General features: G+C 43.9%; 1 protein-coding gene across 1 annotated transcript; it reads left to right on the top strand.

The window, feature by feature from the left end:
- The first annotated feature begins 9193 nt into the window (after window positions 1-9193).
- On the top strand, window positions 9194-11004 carry LOC123501400. Its single transcript, XM_045250221.1, has 5 exons — window positions 9194-9348; window positions 9493-9828; window positions 10060-10249; window positions 10494-10599; window positions 10694-11004. The coding sequence occupies exons 1-5, from the start codon at window positions 9280-9282 to the stop codon at window positions 10845-10847; spliced, it is 855 nt and encodes a 284-aa protein (XP_045106156.1). The 5' UTR covers window positions 9194-9279; the 3' UTR covers window positions 10848-11004.
- The last annotated feature ends 2284 nt before the right edge of the window (window positions 11005-13288 follow it).

The following is a 13288-nucleotide window of genomic DNA, read 5'->3' as shown; positions in this document are numbered from 1 at the left end:
CAAAGCGGTTTTATTATGAGAACCTGAACGATGCATGCATTGCATGATGTCAAAGTTTCTGATGCACGAGGGTAACTGAAACAACCATGCATACAACCAATTAGCTGTTTATATTGCACCTTCTCACTGCTTTAGCTGACATGATAAGGTCTTGCCCGATTTAGGAAGATTATGGGAGTGATTTACGCAATCTTTTGACCTTGGACAACTAGCATTGTAGGTACTAGTGTTATTGTTAATATGAATTATTAACATAGCTCATCTCCGTGCATGATGGTGGGTGGCAGTTTTCAGTGAAAGAAGATATAAACAAAGCATAAAGATATGAATACTTGCTAGTTTAGTGAAGTACAGCTGTATTCTAGGCATCTTTTCGCACCTGATGGGACATCTGGGAGCAACTTCACATCCTCGGTCACACGCGGCGGAGCTGTCAGTCAAACTCGGCCAGCCGGAACGTATGGTCGTTTAGTGTGACCAGCAAACAGAGCGGTACGATAACTGCCGTAAGAAAGCACTAACTATATAACAATTTAACATGTGAAAAAAAAAAATTAAAAGCTAGATGGAACTAAAGTCTAGACTTAAGCTACATGAAAGGGCTCGATTACATTCTGGGTTTCTAATTCTAAATCCGTGTCCACACTATCGAGAATGCTCGACGGGTAAACAGTGATACCAGGTCACAAAAGGTAATCAGAATGAGGGTTTATGGCGTCAGAAGCGGGAAAACCACAGACAGGGTTCTGGCAACAGTCCTACCAGATGTAGTTTAGCCCACAATATCTACTCCTTCACCGGGCAAAGACTGGCGGGCAAAGTTGTAAACTGATGAGTGGTGTCAAATACAGGTTCATGGTTTCCTTCAAACTCAGATAGTTGCCCGCTCGTTTGCCCGCAGTCTCCTCGCTTCTGATGTCACCTTCGTGCCCACCACTCACCCTCCTTGCTTATATATATTGGAACGGGATCTGGTATCACTGTTTGCCCGTCGAGCATGCTCGATAGTGTGGACACGGCTTAAGTGACCTTTATAGACAAGCAGGATACCATTATGCCTGATAGTATACATGCAAAACCTCAACTAAAGGGTACCCTCATACTTCCTTCACCTTGTAGTGTTGGAATATACCACAATGACATCCCAGGAACAGCTTATTAGACCTGATATCCCTGACGTGTCGAGCAAAATGTCGAGTGTTACATGAAGAGCACTTTCAGTTGAGACAAATTTGGAACACTGAAGGCCCAAGGAATATTTCAGTCGACTTAATTGTATCAGTCCTCGTTTCTATTGATTACGTATAAGTCACTTCCGCATTACTTATTTCAGCAAGAATCATTGTAGTATATCTAGACACTTAGTGTAAAATTATTGTCATGGAAAACAGTGCTAATGTAATATAACATCGTAAATTGTACAACCATCCGTATTTAATATTAACACTGACTCGGTGCAACTGAAAGCACGGGGTTAGTCTGGTGCACTTGATCTATATATCGATAAGCTGTTACCACCGATCATTCATCAAGATCAGTGTTTTATGCGTACTCTCGTTAATTGGTCACACGATGGTGGGGAGGGATTCATTATAGCACTGTTCTGCTTATTTACGCAAATAACTTATTGCAATAAAGAATATTAAACAGACATTAATTGCATGAATTTGTAAAAGTGAACAATTATGCTATTCGGTAACAACTCGTTTGAAATTTTACTAAACGAAGAAAGCTTCCCTGATTTATCAAGAAGCAGAATATCAATGCTTGGTTAGTTTTTGTGCGCATATATATTTTTCTCATCATTTGCTACATCATTAGCTAAATCTGTTTGTGCAATGTTATCTTCCATGGATGATGACAACTCCCGCAGTCTACACAATGCTTCTTACATAATAATTTGGTCTCATCGCTAACTTTTATTTATTTATTTTAGTTATTTACTTTTTTTTTTATTTATTCATTTTTTTTTTTTTTTTTTTTTTTTTTTTTTTTTTGCCCCTCTGTTTCCACAAGTTGATTGAGATGGACTGGAAGCATGAACATCCATATCCGTTGTGCCAGTAGTAAAAGAGGGATCATCACAGGCAGGCAGAGATGCAGGAACACATAATTTTAGAGAGGCTATCCCGTGGGTTCCATGCAGACGTCACAAGGGGTTCTGCTGTAGCTGCCCCCCCAGATGGGAACCGCCTTGTCATTGTGGGGGGGGCTTGCGTGCTCCTGTGACCTGACGAGCTAGGTAAGAGGGGGCTTAGGACCCTGCTCTGCCCTTTCGAGGGGGAGAGGGCTACCCATGCTAGTAAAGTCGCCAGTGAGTGGCCAGACTAAATTGTTCCTACGTAGGCTGCCAGTGGACCAGCGGAGCCACTCGCTGGAGGGATCGCCATATAGGGGCCGTCCTTTGCTGGATGGTTGGGTGTCCAGGCTGGGATGCTTTGGGAGGGGGGTCTCAGCTCTGTTGTGGACAAACATTCTGCATCAAGTGAGGCCTTTTTTTTAAAACGATAGGTCCGCATGGGGACGAGGTACCCCGTCCAAGGCAGCCAGCGCTCGCTCCCATTGTCGTCCCAGTAGGTGGTTTTCCTTGCCTCTGGAACTAATCTTTTGTGTTATTGTTTGTTTATGGGGAAACTCAAAAAACTTTCCGGTTCTCGTGAGGTGGCTGACCTGGCCTGCGAGACGTCATCTTCAGGTCTGAGTAGGAAGGAGGATTCCCCTCCACTCCTGTTCTGGGAGTTGTTCTGAGGGACGCATTTCTGCTGCATTTGACTCCCTTTTGATGGTAAATGTTAATCCATCCTTTTCTTATCACGCCTTGCACTCAGTTCTCAATGCGTATGGCACGGTTGTTCGGATTCGACTTGTTTATGATAAGGACTTTCCATCTAACCGCTGTTATGTGACGTTTCTGTCATGTGATAAATCCCGTTTGGCTTTTGAACATGTAGCATCTCTGCACCTTGCCGGCTCTGGCTTTAAAACTGAATTTCTCCAGTCACGTAATATTCCAGACAGTGACATGGATTAAATCCCAAATTTTTTTTAAAGCTATTTAGAGAATTCAGTTTCAGAAGTTCGCCACATCCCGCCTCCACTTTGGTTTGTGGCGTACTACAGAAATGGGCGCGGGAATTTTATCCATGCCTTCCGGTACCTGTCCAAAGAGATCGGCACGATTCCTGAGGGAAATCTCAAGAAGTACGGTAAAGGGGTGCTAGTGCGGGCTAAAGATATCACACAGGCAAGGATGTTGAAACATCTACCATGCCCTTCTGACAGCATGTTTGAGACCGTGAAGGCTCATCCCACCTTTATTTATAGCAAAGGTTGTGTGTACAGTCAGGATCTTTATGAATTTCATAAAGAGGAAATATTGAAATGTCCTAGCTCAGTCCAAAAGGTGACTAAGATGAGGAATTCCTCCAACATGGTCCTTCTCACCTTCTTTGGTTCCACCCTTCCAGACCGTGTTCATATTGGTCCTATCAATCTTAGGGTCAGGCGTTTTGTTTCTCGCCCTCTTCAGTGTTTCTCATGCTATGGGTACGGTCACGGTAAAAGCTCCTGTAAGGAAGCTTCTCGATGTGGTAATTGCTCTGCACTAAACTCACATTCTGAGGAACATTGCAATGCTGCAATGCTTCCAGACAAGGTATCGCCTGGAGCAGGATATTTTACAGCTCGCTAACAGTCGGTTCATCAGCCTTGGTAGTGCCCGCCGTGAACTCCTTTACTGCCAGAAGGACGGTACTGGTACGACATCTTATGCTTCATTGGCCGCTCGCTCTTCAGCTGAGTCTGCCTGTCTGAAGACAACTCCTTCTGCTACCTCTCGCTCTGTTGGGGCGGAGGGTCCTGTTCTTCTAGCTAATAGGTTTGCCCTTTTGTCCGACAACTCAGCAGAGTCATCAGTAAGAAGTGACGGGAATAATTCGGACTTGACCAAAGTAACCCATGTAGCGGATGTCCATTTGCCCCCTGCATCGCCTAAGCCTTTGAAGGGACTGACCAAACGGCACCGCGGCTCTGCGGAGTCGTTAGATTTAGCTCAGGCTAAGCAGTCTAAGGTTTCTACCGGTGCACATAATCGTTAGTCGTCCAGGGACTGCTCTGCTATGGTAGCTCCAGTAGTTTCTGTTCAGCCTTCTGTGACACTCTCTGTCTCAGATTGGGCTTCTTGTGATGAGGATGGTCTTAGCATGGAGACGTCCGATGATATTGTCACAGCCGTCTCTCGTGGACCCATTGTGTCAAAAAGTAAAGTCCAGCCTGACCCTCGTCCTCCGATGACCGGTAGGAGTGATGATGGTTAGCATCACTCACCGGTAGGCCGAAAGGCTGCGGTCCAACGGCCTTCGCGCCTTGTGGGGGGAACTCCGAGCTTTATTTTGGGAGTTCTCTCCAGACTGTATAGCTCTACAAGAGACTATGCCAGGTTATAGTACTTATTCTAGTCCTCCTGGCTATCGTGCCTTTTTTAGCACTCCTTTCCCCAAACAGGGCCACCATGGTGGCACAGCTATTTTAGTCCGTCAGGATATACCTGTTGTCCCCTTGCATCTCAACTCTCCCTTCAGGTGGTTGCTGTTAAGATCCTACACTATTTGCAGTCTATATCTCCCTCCTCGGGGTCCTGTCTCCAGGGGTGATCTTGACGGCCTGGTGCGTCGGCTGACTCCGCCTTTCCTCTTATTGGGAGATTTTAACGGCCGTCACCCATTGTGGGATGAAGGGGCTAGTAATCCTCGTGGGGTTTTAATCGGTTCTTTTATTAAGAATGAGGAATTGGAGGTTTTAAATTCAGGGGATGTTACACATTTCCACAGTCCTACTGGGACTTTTTTACAGCTATCAATCTTTCTCTGTGTACATCTAATTCTTATCTTGATTTTAATGGGCGGGTCTTACCGGATTTACACGGTAGTGATCACTTTCCGATTTTATTACAATCTGTGAACTCTGAGCCACAGTCCTGGCCCCCACGCTGGGTTTTAGACAAGGCAGGTTGGCCTCGATTCAAAGACCTTAGCTCTTTTATCCGTCCGCTGGCTGACTTTTCTACTTGTGCTGAGGCTGTTGATTATTTTACTGATTTTTTACATTCAGTAGCGCTTCAGACAATCCCTAGGACGTCCGGTCGCTTTACTAAGCGTCCCGTTCCTTGGTGGAACGCAGCTTGCACTAACGCTGTGAAAGAGAAACGGGCAGCTTTCTCTCGTCTCCGGCGACATTGTGGGGACCCGCAGTGACTGGAAGCTTTTCGACGCTGCCGAGCTCGGCCCGCCGCGTTTTGAAAGAGGCACAAAGAGCCTCTTGGAAAGCCTATGTCTCTTCCATTAACGCCCGCACCCCTCTTACGGATGTCTTCAACAAAGTCCGCTGAATTGCTAGGAAGTATTCTGCTCCTTCCCTATCAGTTTTGATGTCTGCTGGGCAAACGGTGGCAGATCGTTTTCCAGTGTCTCCCGAAAGGATCCTGCAGCCCCAGGCGCACGTTACCGCCAGAGAATGGAATCTCTCGGCATGAATATTTCTTCCACTGGAGGGGAGTCTTATAATGTCCCCTTCTCTGCCTCCGAGTTGCGGACTGCTTTGTCCCAGTGTCATGACTCTTCTCCTGGCCCAGACGACATCCCTTATGCCTTTTTGCGTCACATGTCTGATCGTGCTTTTATCTTTTTATTATATCTTTACAATATGATTTGGCATACCGGTGATTTTCCATCTTCTTGGGCTGTCGCAGTGGTTCTCCCATTTCCGAAGCCTGGGAAAGATAATCTTCAGGCTACGAACTACCGTCCTATATCTTTGACATCCTGCATTTGTAAAGTGTTAGAAAAGATGGTAAATGTAAGACTCATGTGGTATTTGGAGAGGGAAGTACTTGTCATCGGTACAGTACGGCTTCCGAAAGATGAGGTCTACTACTGATGCTCTTTTATCCCTAGAGTCTTCTATTTGTGAGGCCTTCGCTAATCACCACCATCAAGTAACAGTTTTTTTTGACCTGGAGAAGGCCTACGACACGGCTTGGTGTCATGGCATTTTACAGTCTTTGTTTAATTTTGGCCTTCGTGGCCACCTTCCTATTTTTATCCAGCAGTTTTTATCCAGACGTTTTTTTACGGGTTCGAGTGGGGAGTGTTCTCTCTGAGGCTACTGCTCTAAATGATGGTGTCATACAGGGAAGTATTCTTAGTGTTACATTATTCGCAGTCGCCATTAATGGTGTTATTGATACTCTCCCAGATGGCATTCACAGCTCCTTATATGTTGATGATTTATGTATCTCTTTTGCTGCTGCTAGTATGTCACTGATTGAGCGCAAGCTCCAACTGGCGATCAATAGGGTGTCCAGTTGGGCCAACATGAACGGTTTTCGATTCTCCACCTCGAAGACCGTAGCCATGCATTTTGTCGCAACCGTGGTGTCCATCCAGACCCGGATTTATACCTCGCCAATAGACGCCTCTCATGCGTGGAGGCGACTCGATATCTTGGCCTTTTGTTTGACAACCGTCTCACCTGGGTTCCCATTTCCGTTCTCTTAAGGCGTCTTGTCGGCAGGCATTATCCCTTCTTCGGGTTTTAAGTCACACCTCTTGGGGTGCGGACAGGGACACGTTGCTGCTGCTTCACCGTACACTAATACTTCCCAAGCTGGAATACGGCTGTGAGATCTACTCATCCGCAACAGATGCACGGCTATGCACGCTTGACCCCGTGCATCATGCTGGGGTCCACTTGGCTACTGGTGCATTTCGGACATCTCCAATACCTAGCCTACTAGTGGATGCTGGTTTCTGGCCGTTCGACCTCAAGCTCCAATATTCGATGATCCGGTGTTGGTTTCGCACCTACCGTCTTCCTGATTCTCATGTCTGTCAATATTGCGGCATTCGCGCTCGCAGGCGTATGTCACTCGACGGAGTCTCCCTAAACCTTTTGGCCATCGAGTCGCAAATCTCATGGCAGAATTATCTATCGACCCCACTCCTGTGTACTCTTTCCGGCTCCCACGAGTTGGTTATTGGCAGCTTCCTGTTATCTCATTATGCCCTTATGCCATGGATGGTAAGAAGGATTTTCTGCCAGCTCTGTCCCACACACAGTTTTTAGAACACTTTTTATCCATTCTGATGATATCCTTGTTTTTACTGATGGGTCCAAATCCGACGTAGGCGTTGGGTTTAGTGTGGTTTTCCCCTCTTTTTCTCGGTCTGGCAGCCTTCTTTCAGTGGCGTGCGTCTTTACTGCGGAGCTGTCTGCCATAGTCCTAGCTTTACAGATCATTTCTACTCTCCCGGTTTCATCTTTTCAATTTTTATTGGCTGTCGCAGTGCTGTTACTGCTCTCTCCTCTTTTATTTCCCTTAACCCATTGATTTTATCAGCCCTGGAGTGGATATACCTGCTTTCCAAAAGAGGATATCGTGTCGCGTTCTGTTAGGTCCCTGGTCACGTTAGTGTCGCGCGTCATATCCTGCCCTTGTTCCGTTTCGAGATGTATTTCGGTTGGCAGTTGCGGCAGTTTGGCAGAGGAGATGGCTAACGGGGGTCACAACCTCGAAAATGGGAGAGAGCACTACTTCCACTATCCCTCAGTGGACATACACCCATGTCCGGGATCGCCATTTACAGACTTTATTGGCGCGACTGCATATAGGTCACACGTACCTTACACAAAGGTACCTGTTGACCAGGGACCTTCAATCTTTCTGTGATGACTGCCTGGTGCCACTTACAGTTCGGCACCTGGTTATCGAGTGCCCTAGTTTGACTGACTTAAGACATTGCTACCTCTACCGCTGTCGTGGTAGAGATAGCGGTGTCTATTATATCTCAAAGGTCCTTGGACCAGAGTGCCTGGCCCAAGGCCATGATGTTTTTAGGTTTTTGGGAGAAGCTGGCCTTCTCTCAAAGCTATTCTTTATTTTATTTTATTTTATTTTGTTTTATTTACTTTAATCGTATTTAGATAGTTTTAGTAGATGTTGCGACGCCTTATGCAAAATCCATCCATCCATCCATCCATCTCAAGGTACACAGAGAGAGAGAGAGAGAGAGAGAGAGAGGCAGGGGAGCGATCCTTAGTTCATCGCTTAGGACCGTTCTTGTTAATATGTTGTTGGCTTGTTGCTGGTATACTGCTGTGGGGAAATTCATCACGCAAAATAAGGGTAATCATCTAATAGATTTATTTTCATACTGATGAGGAACACTCGTTACTTCTATCACCACTTATTGTTGTTATTATTATTATTATTATTATTATTATTATTATTATTATTATTATTATTATTAGCATTATTATTATTATTAATAGCATTATTATTAATAGCATTATTATTACTATTACTATTATCATTATTATTATTATTATCATTATTATTAATATTGGCATTATTATTACTATTACAATTATCATTATTATTATTATTATTATTATTATTATTATTATTATTATATTAATATTATTGTTGTTATTATTATTATTATTATTATTATTATTATTATTATTATTATTATATTAATATTGTTGTTGTTATTATTATTGTTATTATTATTATTGTTATCTTTATTACTGTTACTATTATCTTATATCCTATTTGTAATTAATATTTTCATTATAACTATCATTACTATTATCATTATTATTGTTTTATTATTAATGTTTGTTGTTGTTGTTAGTTGTAGTTTTTGTGTTTTGTTTTCGCTGTAGACTTGAGAGTGGTGGTTGTGTTCAGACGATGATTAGGAGGCAGTGACGATGGAACTGTGGTGACAAAGTCTGTCATAATCACTGCTCCCCATCAAAGACGTATATAGATTAGGGAGATTTTTTTTTTTTTTGTGTGTGTGTGTGTGTGTGTGTGTGTGTTTCTGCATATGTATTTTATGCATCTGTTACCCTCATAGAGCGTCAGGCATTGTATATGTAAAAATCTATATACATATAAATCGTGACTCATAGGTTATGAGAGAGAGAGAGAGAGAGGAGGAGGAGGAGGAGGGCGAGTGAACCCTAAGTTGATCACAAAGGATCGTTTTCTGAGTAATGTTATTGGCTTGTTGCCAATATACTCAATTTGAGTGAGGCTGCCACACTCACAATCACAACAAGCAAAATAGTACGCTCAGCGATGGAACATGTCAGAGAGCGTGGCAGATCAGTGGTCTTGACCTGAACGATCCTTGCTTCTTGATGACGTATGGTGTGTGATCACAATCGGCGTGGTTGGTCCACGTTTCCACCAATCATAGCTCGGCACAGTCAATGAGGAGCGGCGGGGAGCAGGCTGCGGCATACCATCGCCAACCGTCGTCGACCAAACACGCCGAGAAGGTAAGGATCTGGCGAGACGTCCCGTGCAGTTTTGTTGGACTGGGTGTGGCTACGGGAATGTGGAGGTGTTCAGAGAAGGCGTGGCAAGCTAGGTATTACGTGGAGATAATGGAGTTTTTTTTTTTTCGTGTTCTACTTTTTCAGATGTTGGGCTCTCTACTAGTGGTGGCTGTGGCTGTGGCATCATCGACTGGGATGCATTTTAGTTACGACGGGACGCCTTTAGCTGATGGCGTGGTGATAGGCGGCGCTGTGTCCCCAAGCGTTCCTGTTGTGGGAAGTATCCCGCAGCCAGCTGCTCGGGTTGTATCAGGGCCTGTGTCTGTGGCTTCATCTCGGCAACAGACACTCGTTCCTGGGTTCGCTTCGTCTGCGTTTCCGCGGACTGCACCTGTAGTGTCGCCTGTCCTACCCCCGCCAGCTCCTGCGTCGCCCGTTCGTGAAGGCCCTCGTGGATGCAGCTATCCTCTGGGAACTGTGGTGAGTCGCTCCTTGCTGGTCTAAAGAAAAGTTTGGCGAGATTACGATGTTGATAAATTTAATTTGTATTCATAGTTAAAGCTTGGCGATATTACAGCTTGGCAAAATTACTTGTTGATAACTCTAACGTGTATGATTACGTGTTGATAAATCTAACATGTATTCATAGTTACAGCTTCTCGGATAACTTATCTGTTGCGGAACCGTAACTCATGTCTATGCATTGCACAGGTTCACGAGACTTTTAATGGCCGCGAATACCATCTATCGTGGTGTAGCCAACCCGGCCGCACCTTTAGCTTTCAACAGGCAGAAAGTTTCTGCCGCAGCATCGGCACCGTCGGTCATCCAACGGGTTTCCACGCAGTGAGCCTGGAGACTCAAGTTGAGGATTCCTTTATTACCTCCATTATCAGCCATTGTGAGTTTATTTCGTGAGAGTCCTTTGCAAGTTTAGCTTTTTGCCCTTGTTTTTCAAACTACTATAAAGCTCAAAGCTAGAATTATACATGAAGGGCTGCTCATTGAGTTTACTTCGTGAGCCATTTGCGCGTTTTTAATTTGCAGTATTTTATGAGCGCTTTAGATTAAATGAAGTGCTGTTAAAATAAGATAGAGATCTACATGGATAACTTTTACTCGATTGCTGTTATTCATTTCTGCAGACGAAGTGCCCTACATCTGGACAAGTGGCTACAAGGTGGGACCCTACTCGTGGAAGTGGCAGAGTTGTGTGGCCTCTCAGTACAGCCGATGGTCTCACACCGGAAGGTGAGCGTCCATGGGTAACCATGTACAGTTCAGTTGTGCTGTTTAACAAGATTGTTACGCTTCCTTGTGTCTTGTTTCGGTTTTTCTCTATTAGGTTTGGTCGCAGCCAGCCTGACAACGCTGATATGAATGAAAACTGCCTGGCCATACTCAATAACTTTTATGGAGACGGTATCATCTGGCACGATATAGACTGTTCGTTAGAGAAGTACGTCATCTGCGAGCGGCCCAGTCTTCGCGCTCACTAATGAAGGTAGCGATGCTCTATAGCGATGCTCTACAACAGCACTTCACCGCTTCACGATGTTCAACAACCGAATTTTGACAACATTGCATAAAACCGCTGTGTTGTTGGAAACTGTAATAGCGCACGAAATTCCAATAAATTACCATGTACATGACAAAGGGGTTTTATTATGAGAACCTGAATGATTCATGCATTCCTGAACGATACATGCATTGCATGATGTCAAAGTTTCTGATGCACGAGGGTAACTAAAACAACCATGCATACACCCAATTAGCTGTTTATATTGCACCTTCTCACTGCTTTAGCTGACGTGATTTAGGAAGATTATGGGAGTGATTTACGCAATTTTTTGACCTTGGACAACTAGCATTGTACGTACTAGTTAGTGTTAATATGAATTATGAACATAGCTCCATCATCTCCGTGGCAGTTTTCAGTGAAAAGAAAAGATATAAACAAAGCATAAAGATATAAGAAATCCATGAATACTTGCTAGTTTAGTGAAGTACAGCTGCATTCTAGGCATCTTTTCGCACCTGATGGGACATCTGGGAGCAACCTCCACATCCTCGGTTACACGGGGCGGAGCTGTCAGTCAAACTCGGCCAGTCAGAACGTATAGTCGATTAGGTGTGACCAGCAAACAGAGCGGTACGATAACTGCCGTAAGAAAGCACTATATAACAATTTAACATGTGAAAAAAAAAAATTAAAAGCTAGAACTAAAGTCTAGACTTATTATTATTATTATTATGAGGTCAATGAAGGCGACCCACTGGAAAGCATAACTGCATAAACCCAAAGGCCCAGTGGGCGGCACCTCACCGATAAGTGAAAGGAAGTAACAGGAATGAACAACAGAATAGGAAGATTGGTAGAGATCTAAGAGGTAGTGAGTTCAGAGAGAAGAAAGGTATTCACACGTTTTTTAAATGCTTCAATGTTACTAGAATTAACAATCTCGTTGGGAATTGTATTCAGAGTCTAGCAGATACTGGGATAAAACACCGGGAAAATTGTGAAGTATTACATCGATTCACAGACAAGGAACGGTCATTCATGATCAAGGATTGTCTTGTAGCACGTGCTGGTAGTGAAGCAGGCAAATGACAATGCAACGGGTGGTTGGAATTAGACATGATTTTGAAGAAATAGGACAATGATCCAACCAAACGACGATGCCGAAGATTAATCTCAAGATTAGGAAGAAGAAATTTAATCTGGTTGTATGCTCTATCTAAAAGCTTTAAGTGAGACTCTGCTGCAGAGATCCACACAGAGTGACAATATTCAAAATGAGGCAGTATGAAAGAGTAAAAGCAATTTCTTACAATATCATCAGAGGAATATATCCGCCTACATTTGCGTAACAAACCAACTTTACATGAGACTGATGATGCAAGTGAACGCAAGTGCAACTCAAAAGTAAGTTTGGGATCAAGGGTGACTCGAGTAACTTCAGAGACGAACAATTAGGAATAGGTACTTCGTTGACAACAATATCAGGGTGAACTGGGAAAGGTGTCCTTGATCTGCTAATAACCATACTATGGGATTTACTCGGGTTCAGTTTCATACCCCACCGATCACACCATGACAGAATCCTTGAAACATCTTGAGTGAGTACATTAGCGACTCTCTGCCTATCCTGTGGGGAAGGAATTGTCGCATATATAGTGGTGTCATCAGCATAAGCAACCATATTAGATTCAATCCCACACCACATGTCAGATGTATAAATAATAAAAGAAGAGGTCCCAGAACACTTCCCTGCGGAACACCGGATACAACTGGACTAAAAGAACTAAGGCAGCCATCAACAGTCACACGCTGCCTTCGACTCGTTAGGAACTCTGACAGAACTTGATGGACGCGGCCACCAATACCAATAGATCTAACTTTCGATAAAAGGGCTCTATGATTAACACGATCAAATGCAGAACTAAAATCAAGTGAAATTACTCTAGATTCATGACCAGCATCAAGGGCAGCTTGCATGTCGTGCGTTATGCAAACGAGAGCATCAGAAGTACTGAGACCTTTTCTAAAACCAAACTGACTAGATGGCAACAAATTATTAATATCTAAAAACGATTGAGACGCTTGGCCAGCAGGCGCTCAAAATCTTAGATAACACCGGGGTTATGGAAATGGGTCTATAGTCACCGGGGTGAATGGAGGATGAAGATCCCTTTGGAATAGGGTAACATTTGCAGTACGCCAGCATACCGGAAAAGAACCCTTACGAAAAAGAGCTCTAAAAATAACTGCCAATTTTGGAGCGAGAGGAGAAGCAATCTTTTTGTAAAAAAGAGGCAGAAAACCCAAAGGATCACAACCCCCGAATGAGTCTAACTCATTAAGATATCTTAAGATTTCGGAGGACTTAAAGGCAATGGAGTGTAATGAAAGGGCTCGATTACATTCTGGGTTTCTAAA

This window comes from Portunus trituberculatus, chromosome 9 (genome assembly GCF_017591435.1).
Source record: "Portunus trituberculatus isolate SZX2019 chromosome 9, ASM1759143v1, whole genome shotgun sequence".
Classification (NCBI taxonomy): domain Eukaryota; kingdom Metazoa; phylum Arthropoda; class Malacostraca; order Decapoda; family Portunidae; genus Portunus; species Portunus trituberculatus.
The sequence above is the reverse complement of the archived record's forward strand: the minus strand, read 5'-3'. Positions and strand labels throughout refer to the sequence as shown.